This window comes from Perissodus microlepis, chromosome 7 (genome assembly GCF_051167445.1).
Source record: "Perissodus microlepis isolate ML-2025 ecotype Zambia chromosome 7, ASM5116744v1, whole genome shotgun sequence".
In the NCBI taxonomy this organism is placed as follows: Eukaryota; Metazoa; Chordata; class Actinopteri; order Cichliformes; family Cichlidae; genus Perissodus; species Perissodus microlepis.
The window spans coordinates 22,351,311-22,371,192 of NC_140467.1; the positions used below are offsets into that span (position 1 = coordinate 22,351,311).

General features: G+C 41.2%; 1 protein-coding gene across 1 annotated transcript in view; it reads left to right on the forward strand.

The window, feature by feature from the left end:
• The first annotated feature begins 1,742 nt into the window (after nt 1–1,742).
• lrrk2 (leucine-rich repeat kinase 2) overlaps nt 1,743–19,882 on the forward strand; it is a 30,737-nt gene continuing 12,597 nt past the window's right edge. Inside the window, exons 1-23 of the mRNA XM_084934212.1 lie at nt 1,743–2,420; nt 3,117–3,202; nt 3,549–3,658; nt 5,154–5,242; nt 5,891–6,025; nt 7,057–7,191; nt 9,030–9,161; nt 9,685–9,804; nt 10,137–10,297; nt 10,381–10,460; nt 10,553–10,659; nt 10,855–10,984; nt 11,092–11,216; nt 11,919–12,046; nt 13,411–13,555; nt 13,792–13,931; nt 14,385–14,510; nt 14,940–15,110; nt 16,219–16,483; nt 16,978–17,166; nt 18,380–18,495; nt 18,708–18,780; nt 19,685–19,878. Coding sequence (XP_084790338.1) covers nt 2,285–2,420; nt 3,117–3,202; nt 3,549–3,658; nt 5,154–5,242; nt 5,891–6,025; nt 7,057–7,191; nt 9,030–9,161; nt 9,685–9,804; nt 10,137–10,297; nt 10,381–10,460; nt 10,553–10,659; nt 10,855–10,984; nt 11,092–11,216; nt 11,919–12,046; nt 13,411–13,555; nt 13,792–13,931; nt 14,385–14,510; nt 14,940–15,110; nt 16,219–16,483; nt 16,978–17,166; nt 18,380–18,495; nt 18,708–18,780; nt 19,685–19,878 — 3,093 coding nt within the window. The 5' untranslated portion in view covers nt 1,743–2,284. The remainder of the gene's footprint in view (nt 2,421–3,116; nt 3,203–3,548; nt 3,659–5,153; nt 5,243–5,890; nt 6,026–7,056; nt 7,192–9,029; nt 9,162–9,684; nt 9,805–10,136; nt 10,298–10,380; nt 10,461–10,552; nt 10,660–10,854; nt 10,985–11,091; nt 11,217–11,918; nt 12,047–13,410; nt 13,556–13,791; nt 13,932–14,384; nt 14,511–14,939; nt 15,111–16,218; nt 16,484–16,977; nt 17,167–18,379; nt 18,496–18,707; nt 18,781–19,684; nt 19,879–19,882) is intronic.

Consider the following 19,882-nt stretch of genomic DNA (forward strand, 5'->3'; position numbering starts at 1 on the left):
TCGACCAGTAAATCAAGAACTTTGCTTTTACACTCAGCAGCAACCTCATCACTGTAGCCACAGCATAAATCTGTCTGTTTACCTTCCGCACCCAGCATTCATCAACAAGACTCTGAGCTACTTAAACTCCTCCACTTGGGACCGTAACTCATCCCTGACCCGGAGTGGGCATAACATCCTTTTCCAGCTGAGGACCATGGCCTCAGACTTGGAGCTGATTCTCATTCCTGCCACTTTACACTCGGCTGCGAACTGCTACAGTGCGAGCTGGAGGTCACCGCCTTACTATACCTTTAGGCGCCCCAAATCTGTCCAGCATCCTCCCCCGCCACGTGACTTGGATCAGGTGATCAGTTGAGAGCTCAGCACCTCTCTTCACACAAGTATCCAGAACATATGGCCGCAGATCTGATGATACAAAATTGATCATCGACCCGCAGCCTAGGGTCTCTTATTGCCATGTGCAATTATAGACACCCTTTTGTTCGAACATGGTGTTTGTTATGGACAGTTTGTGGTTTGCACAGAAGTCTAGTAATAGAACATTTGCTCTGGTTCACATCTGGCAGGCTGTTCCTCCCAATCACGCGCCTCTGGGTCTCACTGTTGTTCCTCACATGAGCGTTGAAGTCTCCCAGTAAGACGACAGCATCGTCAGGCACACCACCTAGAGGCTCCAAGAAGGCCAGGTACTCTGAACTATGGTTTGGTGCACGGGCGCAGACGACAGCCAGGACCCATTCTCCAATTCAAAGGTGCAGGGAACAAACCCAGGAAAAACTCCAACTTACAGGCAGCAAGCCAAGCGGATGCTAAAATATTCTGACCAAACTGTTTCCAATTTCCCACATTAGGTACAAAGCAACACTGAGAAAGCTTTTACTTTGGAAGCCAAATCATATTGCAAAAAAACCAGCAATACAGTGTAACTCTAACAAGTGGGGATGCGTGCATTGATGAAAATATTGAAAGTACTGATCCCAGCATTGATATTGCTCCTGTTTCATGAAAAAGCAGCCACGTCTGTGCAAACACCGGTCCTTTCGGGCAGCCACCCTTTGCTCCACCCTCACCTCCTCCCTGTGGTTTGTTGCTGTGTGGAGTCACATGACTTAGGTGCACCTGGTGTCGAGATATTTATAGCTGTAAATGAAAACACTGCAAACAGCAATGCCTGTAGGAATTTCTCTACTCTGACTTTATTGTGTCACAACTAGACAACAGTGGCAGTACAGATAGGAAGTATACAGTTTTACTGTTGTTTACGTTCAGTGATGCCATCTAGTATTGTTAATTCTATGTGAGGCTGCTGCTGTGGTGGGATTTTTGAGTTGAGGGGGCATTCCACAAAATATTTCTGACCGGGAACTCGGAACTTCCGACTTATTCAGGAACACAGCATTAGAAAAACAAAATATCGATCATATTACCTATCATCAATTCAATACCAATACAAGCTTTGGTATCGATCCGCCACTTCTAGTATACAGGGGTGATTACTTTGGGAGGACACCTAATTTAGAGATTAACTGAAATAATTTAAAAACTATTTTAGAGTTTGCTTTAGTGTGGGAATTTTCCTCCATCATACACAGCAAATGTCAGTGCCAGGTCAAGCTGCATTGTTGTAAATCTGTAAATCAGCAACTGGCATTAGACGCAGAGTGGGAGGACTAACTCAAGCCACTCGTTAGCCTGTAGAAGTGTAGCTTGAAGTAAAAAAAAAAACCCCGTTGGGGGGTAACGTAAGTGCCGGTTGACTTGGCTCTCTGTCTGACTTGCTTCCCCTGTCAGAGAGAAAGTCGGATTCTCTCTGACTCTATTTTCAGCTTCCTCTTCTGTAAGCGGGGAGATTTTACTGCCTGCAGTCATATGATGCGATCGTAGGAAAGCAGGAACACGCCTTTCAGAGAGGACTCGCTTCGTTTTCACATCCAAGCAACATAAAGTCACCGACTCCGCTAAGAGGAACTTATTCTCTGCCACAGGAAAGTTAGCCGAGGACTGTGATGTCGGAACCGAAACTCCGCGACACTGACCGCTTCCCTTGTAGCAACAGCCACTTATAGCTTTCTGTAGCTACTGTATTATTATGCAACACAGCAATTCAGTAATGTTTTGTAAAGACATGAGTAACTACAGTGGATTTTCAGTGAGTTATTTATACGCTAATGCTGCGCTCAGTGTGGCCGCTCGAAGGCCGTTGTCGGTTCTGAGAGAGCGCAGTGATTGATTTCAATGCACGTCAAGTCGTCGTCAGCTGGAACACGGCACTTTAAAGACCATGGTTAACAAAGAGGAGCTGGAAGAAAGGCTGAAAAAACTTTTGGTGAGGCTGAAAACTCCCCAGGAAGACAGGCAACTGTGCACGCTGATTCAAATCATCCAGGATCTGCTTTTCCTGGCGCACACCGACTATGGTAGGAAGCACATTGTTTCAGCGTGTGCATCATCACGCTGCTCATAAACAGCCATCATTTCCTTTTGGCATTTTTGCATTGCCTTATGAGAATTAGGTCCGATTAAAAAAAAATTCAGTCAAGTAGTATTTGCCCAGTGTGAAATGTGATATAGCATTCAATAATTTTGCATGATCGTTTTTATGGTTTTATTTATTTCAGACCACAATGTAATTCACTGAGCTCTTTAAAAAAAACAAACTCTGCTCCTTTTGTGCATTTTTCCCTTCCATCCTTCCATCTTCTAGTCTATTGATGCTGTATTTCTTTGTTCATATGTTCTACTTTAAGGTTTGTTATACACCAGGTTAATGATTTAGCTGTTTTTACAGAGTAATTTCCCAGTTTTGGCGATAAATAAAGCATATCTTATCTTAAATACAAAACATAATGTCTTTGGGGTCATACTAAGGCCATTATAGTTTACTTAAGACTAGGCGTGAAAACACATTCAAGTTACCTGAAATCAAATTTAAAATGAGATTTACTTAGATTAGTAGATTTTAAGCACAGACTTGTACCTGCACAATAAAGTCCTGCTGTAATGCTGCCTTGTTATGCACATTTAAAAATAGGAATGAGGGTAAAGGACCCAGTCACTCTATTCAAAACTAATGGGACTCATCGTGTCTTCTTATCTCTTGTTCCATGCTGCAGCAGCTGAACTGTTTGAAGACAAAGATGTCCACGTGCCCCTCGTGCTGGTTCTGTCTACCCACATCAGCAGCAGAGGAGTCCAGCAGGTAATGAATGACACAATGAAAATTAGCCATTATAATGGCAGGTGGTGCTATCTGGGTGAGGTAAGGTGAGGTGTGTTCAGCAGCATCACTCGCTCTTTGTTGTCGACAAATCATCTGTGGACTGACGCGCCTACACAAAATCTAGCATGTCTTGTGACTGCTGTGTAATGCTAATTATCAGAGGTAAGACTACATATTGAAGCAAACTGAAAGTGAGATTGTAAGATTCATATTTTCTCAGTACTGTAATGTGTATGCTTGAGATCAGAATCATTACTTTTCACTGGTTTATTGTAATGACTCATTCCCGTCATTTTAATAAATTGTTTGTTCTTCCTTTTCACAGGTTGGCTGGTCATTGCTGTGTCAGCTGATTGAAATATGCCCCACTACACTGGACCAGCTAACCAGACCTTTGGATGAAGCCCAAGAGTGGGAGGTAGAGGGAGTGCACCAGTAAGTGAAGACTCTCTGGCAGCTGTGGGCTTTATGCAGCACCACTCATTTAAATGAATGACTATCATGATGGTTCATGCCACACGAAGGTACATGAAATATATAGGCGTGGTCAAGACAATCTGCTCAAGTTCAAACCAAGCATTAATTTTGGGAGGAAAGGTGATTGGAGTGACTTTGAATGTTGCATGTCGTTGCAGTTAGTTCCAGATGGGCTGGGCTGAGTAATTCATATGCTGCTGGGGTTTTCCCTCAGAGCAATCTCTAGGGTTTACAGAGAGTGGTTCAAAGAGAAAATGTCCAGTGAACGGCAGTTCTGTGGGCAAAAACCCCTTGTTGATACCAGAGGTCAGAGGACAATAGTCAGACTTTATAGTAAGGCAACAGTAACTCCAATAACCACTTGTCACTATCAAGTTTTGCAGTAGAACATCTCTGAATGTTCCTCTGAGATGCACAGCAGAGATGCACAACATGTTGATCATTGAAACAGCTACAGGGGCAGCAGACCACACTGGGTGTCACTCCTGTCAACCAAGAACAGGAAACTAATGCTACGGTTCAAACAGTCTCGTCAAAATTGGACGACAGAAAAACTGGAAAAACGTTACCTGCTCTCATGTGGCTTGATTTCTGTTGTGATGTTCAAATGTGAGGGACAGAGTTTGGGATAAACTGCATGAATGCATGGATCCATCCTGCCTTGTAGCAAGTGTTCAGCCTGGTAGTGACAAAATGGTACCAACAGAACCAATTAAACGTCATTAAAAAGCCACAGCGTAACAGAGTATGGTTGCTGATCATGTTCATCCCTTTATGACCAGTGTATCCATCATCTTTAACACAACTGTGCACCATGTATAAGATCATCATCCCAATCTGGTTTCTTGAACACGACAATGCCTATGCTGACCTTTAAATGACCTCCACAGTCACCAGTTCTCAGTCTGGTAGGGCTCCTCTGGGATGTGGTCGAATAGGAGATTCGAGTCATGGTAAATCTCGAGGCAAAAAGGAGACTAACACCTTGAATTTTTACTCCACATTAGTAAAATTCTCAATTCTGACTTTAGAAAAATGAATGTGGACCATACTGAATTGAATTTCTTTGAATCTGAGGCAGATTTCCTTTTAGGTTTATAGAATTAAGTTTATAGAATTTGATTCAGATTATTTGACACCAGCTTTAGCTGCTATGACCCTATTTACATGTGCCAATTTCTATTAATTAATTAATTCTCCATGTCAGGCATTTGTGTTAGCGGCAATGCTTACACAATTTTAGAATAACACAACAGACAGCCATTTTTCATTTAATAATCAAATTATCAAGTTAGTATTTAGGGTGAAGTAGTTAAAACAATATATATCATAAAATAAGTTTTAATTCAGTTAATTTTTGCAAAGGTTTGGTCTTTCAATGGAGATGAAAAAAATGTCCAAATCTATTTGGCGACAGCTTTGGTGAAGTTTTTGCTTGTTGTATGTTTTTCAGGCAGATCCTTAAGGTGCTATCTCAGCACAGCGCAGATTGTCGAGTGACCATGGTTGCACTCAGAGCCTTGGCCCTGCTGCTCAGATCAGGTATGAATACACCGAAGATCCTTCCTGCTACAGATGGCACTGCAAAAGCCTTATTTGTCATTTAAGACTCTTTAAATGTGAGCAAGTTAACCACCCTGTTTTTCTTTCAGTGATTTGTTTGCCTGCACAGTCACACTCCTTTCTACTCTGATGTGTAGCTGAGTGATTTGAGGCTTCTTAGAAAGGCAGAGTTTCAGCTAATTCAAGCATTTGCATACTAGCTGGATTTTCTGTGAACTTATAATGTTGGCAACTCCGCTGCTAAGTACAAGAACCCAGCAACAATGGAACAAATATTTCCTGCTTCTAAAAATGTTTGTATAATCTAATAATAATATCTGTGCTTGTCAGAAGAATTTCACCACTTATCCAACATGCATTCATGAAAAAAAAAAAAACATTTTCTGATAACATAGCTAACCCATACATTGTAATAAGAGGAGCGGTCAATAGAGTAAAAATTCTGAAATGTTTTTAATCTGCAGGTTTAGGGTTTTTGCTTTTTGTTTGAGCTGGTTGGGTATAAAACAAGACGGGAAGTTTAACGAGAGGCTCGGATAAGATAATCGAAGCAGAAAATTATCTCAGTTTGGTGAATGGCTGCAAACAGATATTCATTGTACTTGACATTTTATCTCTCATACATAGCCAAGATTCCTCTGCTGCTACTGGATGAGGAGGAGGACGTGTTTGGCCTTGTGGTGTACGCCATGAAGGCGTTTCCTACAAGCGAAGAAGTGCAACTCCAAGGCTGCACAGCTCTGCAGCTGCTTCTGGAGGAAGGTGGGTAGATACACACTCCAACCTCGTAGTATGGGGGTTTATTATGAACTTAAATGTGTAGTCTACACTGTCTTTGTCTTTCTAGCTTGGTATGTGTCTTACACTGATCAGTGACACTGCCTGACTTTTATTTTAGAAAAGAGATTAAACTAATTTAACAACTATGCTCTACGTCATGCGAGTGTAATGCTTGTTAAATACAGCGTGCAGTCATTGTCTTTGTGACCTGAGGGTGGTTCCAAGTCAGAATGTGAATGCCTAAAGAAAAATGAAATAAAGAGCCGCAGCGAGAGTCCTGGGGGGAATGGTATTTAACACTTGCTAGTTTAACCCGTTAAATTCTCGAGGAAACACTCTGTAAAGTTGTGCCTTTCCTGTCTTCCTGCTTACGTTTCTTCAGTTGGACTTTCTCGTTCTTATTTGCCTTAGTGATGCAGGCTTCTCTCTTACATCATCATCATCGTCACTGCTTTTTGGGACACACATTTCATAAATCTCACTGTGATTTTGCATTTGTATGTATTTCTTGCAGTGTTTCCAGTCTGTAATGACTTTTTCTGAATTCTTACCAGAATTTGTTTACTTTTAATCAGTCTACACTTCTTAAGGTACACCTGTTCAGCTACTTAATAATCTAATAATCAATGCAGAAGAGCACACATCCTGCAGTTTCAATCACATAATGTCACCGTATTCAATTACTAATGTGCTAATGTGAGGATGTTGACATGTTAGCTTGTTTATACATATTAATGGAGACATGACAAAAGAGAAACATGGTGCACAGAAGAATAAAACCTTGAATAAAGTTAACAAAAAAAGAAAAAGAACATACAGATACATCTATGTACTTCTATTTTAATGTCAAATGTTACTGAAGATTAGCTTGTGTACATTTGGAACACAACTTTTGGCATATAGTCATCGATACCAGCATGTCTAATTGAGCTTTTTGTTAGCTTCACATTAACATTTTCTTCTGTGTATTGGTGAACAGCAGCCGTATATCTTTACTGCGTCTGTGTTTGCAGTCAGCGATGAGCACCTTGTGGAGTTTGTGGAGAACCAGGATCACGCTGTGGTTCTGGCTGCTCTCCAGAGGTTTCCGGACTACTGGGAGATGCAGCTGCAGGCTTTAAAAGTGCTGCTTCCTCTGACTCACCCTGGTAAGTCCTGATGACATCACAGTGATCTTTATGATGGCCATAGAGTAAAGAAAAAAAAACCCCGTGTTATTCTTACTGCACAATCCAAAAAAAGTGCTGCGTGTTGGTTCTTATAAAATGTTATACCTGATCTGTGTAGCTGAGTCTTAGTTTGAATAGAGAGGTTTGGTGTAGTTGTCCTTTGTGTGTGGCTGTGGGGTTTCCCTCGGCTAATGTCATCTTCGTTTTGCTTTGCTGAAGTCACAGTGGTAACAAACACAGGTTATGAAACAAGCTCATAAAACCTCGCATGGTCCATTTGTAGACGGACCACCAGACCATGATGTCACTGCAATGCTTTTTAGGGACTCTTGATTTAATTTCCATTATCCCTCTAATGCCATTAAATAAGAGTCAAATAAGTGTCCTTCTGAGAACTTGTGGGACAGGATAGCCGAGCATGTTTGGAAAGAAAAACGTCAAATCGTCATTGTGAGAAAACATAGCAGCTCATTCAGTGAAGATTCTCTGAAGTATATTTCCCAGTCAAACATGTTACGAATGCAGCAGATAATTGAATTGGAGACTTCCTACAGTTCCATGAAATTTATTTTAATTATCAGGATGTGGGAAGTCCGAATCCTATTTTTAGGATTACAAGGATTGCATTATTATTATTATTATTATTATTATTATTATTATTATTATTAGTAGTAGTAGTAGTAGTAGTAGTATTATTTCTTTTGGCATCTTCCAAAGAGTTATCCATAATTTAAAATGGCGTGAGTTAGGAGGCCAGAACAGATCGAGGGCATTTGCTGTCGAACTTTATTACGGCCCCTCATCTGTTTAATCTGTAACACCAAGAATTAATGATCATGTATTGTGTCTTATACGGGAAGTCGATATATTTAATTTAAAATGAAAATGATCATCAATGACAATTTACCAAAGGATTTTAAAGTTGATCACTATTTTGGTATTTTCTCTGATATTGATGAGATATTTTACTTTATCTTCAACTTAAAAAGCACTTAACATTAACAGTAGCTTCTAATTGGGATTCCTTTTTATTTTGGTCATTGCAATAAACCCAGAGGTTGCACTCTTTTAAAGCAGGCACTCATTGCTGCCTGGAGAGCAAGTTCTGCAAAGATAACACTGTTTAAAAGAGACTTTTGTTATGCTGCCAGGAAGTCCAGGAGAATGGTGGAAAGTACCAGTAACAGTCCGAGTGAGTCAAAAAAAAGGACAGAGAGCTGAAAATAGGAACAAAATATATATTAATGATTAAACTTAAATAATCCCTAACCTGATTAAGTGGAGTCAGCTGCAAATTGTCGTACCTGCTGTAAGGCAGGGGAGATTAGGCAACGTCACAAATGAGCCTGGAAGGGCCGTAACTCATTCAGTACCTTTTATAAATATGACTTATAAGTAGATGTACTTTAAGCTACTCCATCTACTACTCTTAGAGTGAAGTGGAAGTGGAAGTGGATCAGCTATGCTCCCATCTCAGCCATTTCAGTTATTCTTGGCTTGCACTGAGAAGCTGGAGTTAATATTTTTGAGAGAGAAATGAACCGATCTCACTTCAGAGATGTTCTCTGAAATACGCAGGACTGTACAGAAGATGATGCGTTACTTTTATGCATAATCTAATTTTGAGCTGATTCAGATCTGAATGATTTCTGTATGGAATATGTAAAAAAAAATTTTTTAATAATTTTGTTGTCGGTCGAGTATGTAAATCTTATTTATAGCTAGTATGTAAGTGTCTTATACTACTCATTACAGTTTTGTGCTATTTGTAATTCAGCAGTACTCAAAGACTGGAGTTGTGTACTTGTCTTTTGCAGGCAGTAACGTGGAGGTGTTGATGTCAGGGGGCACTCGGTGCTACAGCACCATCATCGCTGCCATGGATGCTTTCCCTGAGGTGGAGGAGCTGCAGGAGAAGGCCTGCTCCCTGTTCAAAAGGTTTACTTCAGGTCAGAGCGAGTGGAAAAGGAGAAGAATCATATTTTAATCATATTTTTATGGCCTTCTTCTTCCTCTAATGTAATTTAGTAATTACATTGTTTTTGTGGATGCAGATTTGTTTTGTGCACTTTTGTGTTTCATTTCATTGTGTTTCATTGTGTTTCATCCCACCTGCCGACGGTAGAAACATTACCTATCCGCATAACATTCACAGATGGCTTACAAACCAATTTCTGAGCCAACAGTGAACATTATTAAGTATCATTGTTGTTAACTATACAAACTAAAAAAAAAAAAAAACAGTGTTAAATGGGTCCAACTCTCAGATGTACAGTTAATAAATAACTCATGAATAACTCACTAGTAATGATAACACTGTTTGTTGAATCCTCACTGTCAACACAGCAGTGTTTGGATTTCATTCGTTCGGATAAACTAACGTGTTTTTTCAGATGACAGATGAAGATTGAGGAGAATAATCAAAGTAATCAGAGTATTAATTCTGGGTGCTCGGTTTATGGTGTCTTGCAGAGAGTTACAACGACATCCTGGTGAGGAATGGTGTCCACAGAGTCGCAGTCAGAGCCTGCCACACTTTCCCTAACAACCCCAAGCTGCAAGCCGCTGCTCTGTCCTGCCTGGCTAACCTCAGTGAGGACCCACATTCACAAACTATATTTAATGGACGTGTGATGGTCTTAAACTCAACATCAATATATAGTGATGTTGCACATTTTTTGAAATATTGGAGTTCAGAAGCAGCACATTTTCCATATAACCGCGATGTTTGCTTAGTTATTTCACTAAAGTCTTCAAGCCCTGCATCTGTTTTTAAGCAGATGTAGACGCAGACGAATAACCTAAAGCAGTTGCCAAGCTTTGTGGTAAAAACCAGATGATACTAAAATGCAACTGTCTCTTGACCTTTCTCCATTCTGCAAAGATGACACAGTGATTGACTCAGACTTTGTCCTTTTTGTTAGCTGCAACTATCGTGCAGAACAAAGCGGTGGCCGAGCAGGGTCTGGAGGAAGGAGAGGAGGAGGAGAACAGGGGTAACGGGCAGGTGGAGGACATGGAGCTGAGCTGGATGAAGGAATGCTTTACTGCACTGGAGCTCCACGCAGATGAGCCAGATGTTCAGGTCTGTCTAACGTTAGGCTCTTGAGTTTTACACCATAGTCCTGAAGACTTGAACTTATTTAAAAATCACTTGTACCGTCTCAGGAAGCTGCGTGCTGGGCCATTCACAGTCTGTTACTGCACGGAGCTGCACTGAACCATCTAGAAGAAGAGCAGGATGAAAGGTGACGCAGTGACATTTCACACGTGCGTTCATAGCCGTTGAATCTGTGCGAGAACTGAATGTAATGATGGCGTTTGGGTATTTGCTCCACAGGACTCCTGTTTATAGACAGCTGATGGCGGCCATGCTGCTTCACTTTGCCTCTCCTAATGTGTTTAACGCTGCTACCAGCGCCATCGCCACACTCATCGCAAACAACAGTGAGTCTCACGTTTCCACACGGTGTGCAGAGATGCAGTTATGATCTACATCTGTTTGTTTGTGTCTGTGCTGAAACTGCTGTCTGCGGCCTGTAATAAAAGCTTATGCTACAGATGCTATGTATATATCTCTATATAATATAAAAACAGTGCTGTTTTGGCGGTTGCCACGGTAACCGTTTGCTTTGTTTGCAGGTAAGATGCGTTCTTTGCTGCTGTCAAGTGGCCTTCATGTGAATTTGGTGGAGATGATGAAGAGACATTCAGACTCAGCCGAGGTTTGCATCAGTGCCTGCAAACTGTTAAACCTGCTGTTCCAGGGAAGGTGCGAACGAAGACGGTTCACATTCTACGAGAAAGAAATTCAGACACACTGAGGAGAGCATTTAGTGTTTCTCACAAGCTTTGAAACTAGTCTCCCTGTATTTGTAGGGCTGCCAGTCTGGATGAGTTGACCATGGCCATGAACCAGATCCTCAGCACCATGAAGTTTCATAACTTTAATCCCGAGGTTCAGCTGGAGGCTCTGCAAGCCAGCTTGGTCTTCCTTTGCCCGGGTACGCTCTTGTTTTCTTTTCTCACTTCAGTTCCCAGCAGCTACGTGTTCTTTGTGTGGCGTTTGTGCGCAGAGGTGACCTGCCAAACAAAAGTTAATGGCGCACAAGTAAAGTTTGTTTTTTCCATCTTCTCCAACAGGGCAGCTTCTTTACCACACTAAGCTTCGTCCCAGAGGAAGATGGAGAATATCATTTATGAGTATTATTTTGACTAGTACTTAGTCACAGTGTAATGTGAAATGAGCTGCTCATAATGAGGAAATCGCATCTATTCGCGAATAATTTTGCAGCCCTCAGAGCATATCATCTATTTTTGTTATGGAATTTTTCTACATGTGCTCTTTAATTTAAGAGACTTTTCACATCTGAGAGTCTAAACCACGGTTCCTGTTTTTGTTCTGTTGTGTATATCTGATCCAGTTCATTTTGGTTTCACATTGCAGTTATGCAAAGGCAGTAAGACCTTTATATGACGAACGTGCATGGTTCATTGTACTTGATTGCTTGGCAAACAAGTGTGTATCTATTGTAAGTCCTTTTTGGCAAGTAGCCTGGCTCAGTTTGTATGAATACAAGAAAAAACAATAGATTCTTTGTAATCCTTATGCCCTGTGATATTTAAAAAACAAACAAACTCTCTTTCGGTTGTGTCTGAGGGTCCGTGTTTACTCATGTCCTTGTCCTCACTCGTTTCCTTCTCAGACAGGAGTTTAAGGGAGCACGGCAACTCGGTCGCAGATCCCGACATGGCCGACGTGTCTCTGAAGGTCCTGAAAAACCAGTGTGTGGTGGAAGGAGCTCACATCCTCTACCTGGAAGCTCTCAACAGGGTATGGGCAACACACACTTTTTCAACATTTTGAGCATTTTGGTTTTGTTTTGAAATGTCCAATAGGAGATTCTAATAGGGTTTTATTTTTAAGAGATTTTTTTTCAATAAAGACAAAAGGACTTTATGAATATTCAGCCTGCAGAGCGCCTGAATGAAACGACAGTTCACCCATTCGTTTTGTAAACTGCATCGTAGCCTGTTCTGCAACTAGAAGATCAGAAGGATTGTGATTGCATTTCTGAAAAGATTTAATAATAATAATGGATTGGATTTATATAGCGCTTTTTAAGGCACCCAAAGCGCTTTACAATGCCACTATTCATTCACTCTCACATTCACACACTGTTCTCAGTTTTCATATTGGTATGGACGTTGAAAATGTCCGTCTTTATGCTTGAGTGTGGATGATAAACACTGACTGAATCAGCCTCGGAAAAGAGTAAAAACCAGAAAAAAGACACCGCATGTCATCGAGGAAGTGAACGTCTGTCAAGTCTAAACAGTCATTTGTCTCACATTTAGTGTTTTATGATAAACAAGTCATGACTTCACACAATGACTAATAACTGAATACGTTTTTTTGTGCTTCATTATGTTTTAAAAGAACACAAACAGCAAAAACTCTGTTGCCAAAGGCCGTGACATCTGTGGCAGAGTAATGTCTGAATAGCAGTTTATTTAACTTAATAATTTGTGCATTTGAAACCCAGAGTGCTAAAGAAGGCATAATCATTCAAAATGAGCATTCAAACAGGGCACTTTTGGCTGTTGTTTTATTTCCAAGGGGTCACCACAGTGGCTTTATCCGTATATTGGATTTGTGACGGTTTTTATGCTGGATGTGCTTCCTGACACAAGCCTCCTATTTGTCTGGATGCGCAGAGAGTACACTAGATTATGGCTTAGGCTGGATTTGTGTCTATTCCTCTTCACAAACTGGGGCTCTTTCACGTTTGAGACAAATATGTTAAGGATAATGTGATTTTTATTAGTTTTACAACCCAAGAAACTTCTCTTAGTCTTAGTAGACTGAGTCCCAGATCATGAACCTGTCTGCTATTGAGCATTTCAGTGTACTCTAAAGGACAAAAGAGAATAAGAGTAAAGCTCAAATTAATGAGTTGTTTTATGTCATTATATATTACACAGTGTGCTAAAATGATATATATCCATTAACTTTTATTCTAATTAATGTTTCATCCATGCCAGTAGTACATAACCACATTTATATTTGTTACTAACGTTCTGCTGATGCAGATGTGTGCAACACTTGAGAAACACTTAATGCAGCATTATCTGTAATTCATTTTGGTCTCTCTTCCCTTTCTATGCATGTGCGTGTATGCATGCACATGCGTACAGTTCATCAGCAGCTCAGCCATTCAAACATGTGGTTTGAAGGTGCTGTCTGCTCTGGCTGACTGCTCTGGTGCGGTGGATCTTCTGTGCCAGCAGGGGGCGATAGACACAGCGCTGCATACACTACAAATGTTCCCACAGGAACGAGGTACACATTTGTCATTGTAAAAAATGCCAAACTTTCTCTTAACATGATTTGCTGGGAGATCCAGGGACTAGTTTTTCACTTAGGAATAGCTGAACTAATCCCTTTGTTCACTTCATTAAATCTGTGTTTGCTGCCTTTAGCTGCCTGAAGAAAACAAAAAACACAAAGCTTTTTCTCAACAGAACTTTATTAAAGGCAAATAACTACACTCGCACTAAATTTCCTGCCCTCTCCAGAGATACACTACTGGGGGCTGACCCTGCTCACCTACGTTGTGTCCAAGAAGAAGCTCTCGAGGATGATCGTACCTGTACTGGCCTCTGTTGTGGTTACCGCTCTCATTCAGTACAGAGAAGACTCTGAGATGCTGCTAAAGGTGACCCAAGTGTTACTACTCTGATATAACGCCATGACGTAATAAAAATCACATTATTGGGTTGAAGAAAAAAATCTTAGAGCTCCCATTTGAACAGAATGTAAATTACGGAGTTCTTCTTTTCATAATGTTATCTCATCCTATCCTTCATGATTAAAGACATAACCAATTTTTTTAAAACGCTAATAACCAATTTTTATGTATATTTAAATCCCTACTTTTCACATTTGGATGACAGCTCAACTAATAGCCATTACACATGCTATGATGTAATTGGTTGCCAGCTGTCTGGATACAGTGATACAGTCACAGAATTGTAGATCTGATCTTAAATCAAGCCTTCAAAGGCAGGATGCTGTGCCCTTTGAGGCTAATTTCTACCCTGTGTGTCTTGTTAAAGGCAGTGCTGACAGTGTTGCCCTCGTAAACTTTCTCCTCCTGTCTGGTTTGCAGTGTTTACAGGTGGCATTGAGGATGCTGGATGCCTGTTCAGGAGCAGCTGCTGAACTGCAGAAAGAAGACTTTGACAGGCACATCTTCCAGTGCCTTAGAGAAGAGACTGACCAGAGCATCAGCCCAGTAAGTTAGACCACCGCAGCAACAACAACTGAATGGATTTCTTTAAAATTTAACACACACGTTCACATCCTTGTGATCAGTTTGATCTTAAATATTTTCTACTAGGCATCATCAGATACAGATATTGATTCCAAATATCTGATCTTATTTATTTAGACACTTAAACTTGACCAGTAATTTGAAAAAAATTACTTCCTTACTCATGATTATTATTTCCTGTGTTGCAAGATCAAGGGTAATAGTCTCTATCCCAATATCAGGAAGCAGTTGTGTTGAAACACAGGCTACTCTGTGAACACAAATGACCACACATTACCTTAATCGTTTAAGCCATTGTCTGCTGGTTTAATATTTCCTGTGACATGCTTTCCTAGAAAGGAGACTTGCTGCCCTTTCTGACTCCTAGTCTCTCTGTCTGTCTGCGATCAGCTGCCGAAGTCGGTGTGCCTGGCTCTGTCTAAAATGTGGTGCGACTCAGAGCTGCACTACAGCATGCTGGAAAAGGCCTGCATGGATGGAGATACAACAATGACTGAGTGTCTGATTGAGCTGGGAGCTGACATCAACAAGAAGACCAAAAACGAGTCTCTCATTTACCAGGTCAGAGGTCATGATGGTTTCAGAGTGATTTGACTTAAATGGGCTGGTACTTGTAGTATGCCTTTCTACTCAATTTGAGCAAGTCTCGTTCACTCAGTCACACACAGGCATACAGTGCTTTTACCCATGACTAAGCACTTTTATATGACATTCACACATGCACACTTACTCTCCTATGGATGCATTTTGCCCAAGGATACTTCGACACATGGACTGTAAGAGCCGAGGGATTGATGCACAGACCGTCTCATTGGTAGTGACCCACTCTGCCTGAGCCTCAGTGGTCCCCATTTAATTTTGTCTCAATAGACAGTGGCTGTTCCATTGCTTTAAAGATTAATAACTGTGACTTTGAACCTAGAGGAGACATTCATTTTCCCCAGAGGATGAACCCCACATGTGTATGCCCCAATCATGATCGACGTCTTACATAAGGAGAACCCTGATATTTCTGACAGGCCTCAGCTTTACTTTTTTGTTCAGCACTACGTATTATGTACGTCCATCCATCCATCCATCCATCCATCCATCCATTAATCCTCTTCTGTTTCTCCAAAGACACGTCACAGTAGCAGGATATTCTCAATGTCCTTCTCCTTAGCGGCGCTTTTCCCATGTTGGAACGCTAGGTGTTCCCAGGCATGACAGGATGTAATCTCTGTAATCTCTCCAGCAATCTGTGGGGCAACCATCAGGTTCTCCTTTCAGTCGGATATTCCTACAAAACCTACTAAGGGAGGTGCCCAGGAGGAATCCTGTCTGTGTGCCTGAACCTTTTCAATTAGCTCATTTTAACACAAAGGAGCAGGAAGTCCACTGTGAGCTCCTTCTGGATGTCCAGGCTCGTCGCCCTTTCTAAAAGGCTGAGCTGATCTTACGGAGGAAACTTTTTTTGGTGACTTGCATTCGTGATATCATTCTTAGAGTAAGGGGTTGAGACATGGATAAGACTGGAGTTACTAAAGAATTTTTTGGTACAGTGCTTGATGATACTTAAGCTTCATTACTAATAAAACTAGCACTCATGTGTTTTTAAATTCCCAGTCATGCTCGAATAATCAGTAATAAGACAATCAGTTCAGTCTCGATCATGGCCTGTCTTTTTCAGGTCTGTGAGAGAGGTGGACCTCTGGAACTGGTGGAACTCTTGTTAAGCCGAGGCTGCCACGAGCAGCACCTCCGCAGGGCTCTGGCCGTGAGCGTGAAGAGGGGTGACGGGCCCACAGTCATCCAGTTACTTGGCCGTCTGGGTCTGGACCTCAACAACAATGCTCTGTGCCTGGGCGGCTTCAGGCTAGGCCGTCTGGATGCTGCCTGGCTGAGCCCCCTGCTGGCCGAAAGAAGCAGAACTTCCAGTCTACGCTACAACAACAGTGAGGAAGAACTGCTGAGTTTCTAAATTTTATATCACAATTTTATGTTTGTTTGTTTTTTAGATAAAACAAGCAGTTTGAATGTAATCATTTATATAGAGCCAAATCCCAACAAAGACCACCCCCGCGCTGTCTGCTTAGAGACACTGGTTTTGATGCTTTTTCATTCCACTATGATAAGATCACTTATCTTGACGATAAAAGCCTGGATATGCTCGCAGGTTATCCAGATGTCATGTGATTCCATGTAGCTGTGCATAATCCACAGCAAGAGAAATATTTGCAGTGTTTTTTAAAATATTACTACCTAAGGGAATAAGTATAAAGTGAAAAGTAGCAGCCCTCGCCAGAACCATAACAACATATCTGACACACTAAGGATGCTCTCTGTTCTTGGAAACTCTGATCAGGATTTTATTGGATGATGGGAAAAAAGCTGCAGAGGAAATCGATTCAATTAGCAGCTCTAATTTGAATATCTTTGTGTCTTCAAGCTAAGGGCACGAGTCTGGCAAAGTACATTCAGTTTCTCCAGAGGCCCAAAAGTGTGAGCTGTCCCCCTCGGTCAGTGACTGACCCATGTTTGACCTCTGGCTACATTTCTGATGAGAGCGACGACTCCAGCTTCAGCTTTACCTCTTTGGAAGACGGCCTGTTTTTCAACGATGACATGGAGAGTGATGGTAAAGGGATGCTGATTTTCACCTGACTTTCTTAAAGAGGGCATTTCATGCTAAAGTCCAGCTTTATATTCTTGAACTCTGTAGCTATATAACACTGTAGCTTCTCCCATTCCCACTGCCCATAACCTAGTTTTATCTGATTAGTGCTCCTCATAAACCAGAGTTGTCAACAACATTGTTTTTGGGCTGCTGTGCTCACAGCCAGAGTTTTGTGCCTGGGTTATCTATTCCAGTAACGTTATACAGAGCCAAGAGTAGAAAATATTATCCTAATATTATCTAAAACAGACTTGGAGCACTACTTGTACTTCTCTTTTAGATAACATCCAGCACGGGCAACAAACAAGACACGTAACTGACACTTGATTATTAGATTTGCATGCTGTTCAGAGAGACTGTATAATTCTAACTTTGCTCTAAGTAGCAGTAATCGGTTACACTGTAGTGGCATTGTTCTCCAGCAGCGTTGTCGTTTTCTCAGAACTACAGCTGAACATTCTGTACATGGAAATCCTTCATTTTCCACTGCCAGAGTAATTCATTATACATGTATGTTTTTTACTTAGACTCGGCCTATTTGTAGTGAAGTGGCGGTGTCTCAGTGACCCATTCGTTCAGTTTGCAGTGACCTTTTGCCTCAGAAGGAGGTCTCACATGGACTCGATTAAGAACTACACATTAAAAGCACATCTGTAAATGATCACCAGTTTCTCACACTATGGGCACATGGGCATGTTTAATGAATGCATGGAGTGTGCTGCTTTTTTCCCTGACAGTTTGAGATGCAACAAACTAACATGGTTCAGTCAAACAATTTCAATCTTTCATGTGATTCAGGGGCAGCACACAGAAACAGCTCTGTGTAGCATTATTGTTACTTTAACCTTCAGATCAATCTATCGACCTTGAAGGAGAGGTCAGAGGTCAAATGTGACATTATATTTTGGATATTTATACAATACTAATACAGTAAAATGCACACCACACTTGTAAGAATTACAGTTTCTTAGAAACCTTTTTTGAGCTACAGTGTTTGCAGACAGAACGAGACACAAACCCGACCAAAAACAGCAGCAAGAGAATATGGCTTCTAGTTGGCAACAATTTCATATCGCATGACGATTGGTACCCTGTAAAAACGATTAGGGTTCAAATATACTACAAGTGTATTGTATAAGCACTTATGTTTTACTGCGTGTATCTTTTTTTATAGGAAGCGATTCGTTGTCTGGCACTCTTTCTCCAAAGCCGTGCAACAATTCATCAGAGGAGCTGAGGGGGGAATCCTTAAGGAGGAAGCAGGGCCGCCGCAGACATGCCAGCGCAGAGGTAAGAGCTGTTAAAAGACATTTGGTATTTTATGCTTTGGCCCTAAAATTTAACTTGTCATCGCCATTTTTTTTTTTTAAATCGCTTTTTAAGTATGATCCTAAAAATGTCTTTTCTTGGACTCTGAGATTTACTTCCCTAAGCAGTCCCTTCTTTTGTAACAGTCTCTGCTATAACTCTGATATGAAGCTTTCTTGTGCTCGTATGTCCAGAGTGGTCAGACTGAGACTGAGCACACTGAGCCTCTTCACAGAAGATATGGACGGAATAGCTCGAGTCAAAAAGGTATCTGAAAAATCTGATCTGTGATATTTGTCTCTCCTTTGTTTTTCTTCTTTGCTGCTTCTTTTCTTCGATAACTGATCCTGTATTTAATTATATAAAATCATATCGCTAGTTGTTACATGGACAACAGCAACTTATTCCATGAATTCATCTTATTTTTTTGGATAATACTTCCGTTTTTGACACTAAGATATCCACATTTGAAAGGATGCTGGAAGCATGTACACCTCCTTCTTAAAGACATCACGTGAAATAAAGCAGGCCAGTGAGGAATATTCAAAATTTAACAATGCTTGTTTTTGTAAATGAGATTCTTAAAGACTGTGGCAGCTTTGAATTGTAAAAACTGGCTCCATATCCTGGGATGCCGTTTAATTTGACCTTAATACACGCTGTCCTTAGGTGCCCACTTTACCACAGTGGCCTCAGACACTGTGGACTTTTGCTAAACTCGACACTGTTCTGAGAAACACAGTAACACGCAATAACGATAGCATCAGTTCTAACCCACCACTTGAAGAGCAACAGTCCCACGAGCTTATGGTCTTAGTCATGAAATGTCGTGAAGGGACTGCCCCCGTCATCACTGACCAAAGATTATTTCTGTAACTATAAAACCACAGCGCGCTGCTGCTATGTTTTGTGTTGCAGCAGTTTGTCTTTCACACGCCGTTGTGTTTTTGTTTGTCCACACTGTAAAAGACTTACTGAGTGCAATGGTGGCGCTGTGACAGGTCAACAGGCATGACTCCTGGTCCACACCTAGCTACTTTTTTCAAGTGTGTTTTTTCAGCTCTCTATCATACCTGAAGTGAATCTGGTGCTCTTGTGTATTGGTTTTAATTGGATAAAATGTATCTAAGTAATGAAACTATTGCTTTTGCTCTTGTTATCGCCCTGTCAGTGCTGGGGTCTACCGAGAACTCTGCTGCTCTGCCGAAAGAGAAAGAGAGGATCCACCTGCTGGACTTATCTGGGAATGAGCTGGACTCCCTGTCCTGTCTCAACGATGGCTTTGTCCAGCAGCAGCTGTGGCATATCCACCGACTGGACCTGAGCTATAATTGTCTGCTCGAGTTTCCCTCTGAACTCTGCTTGGTAA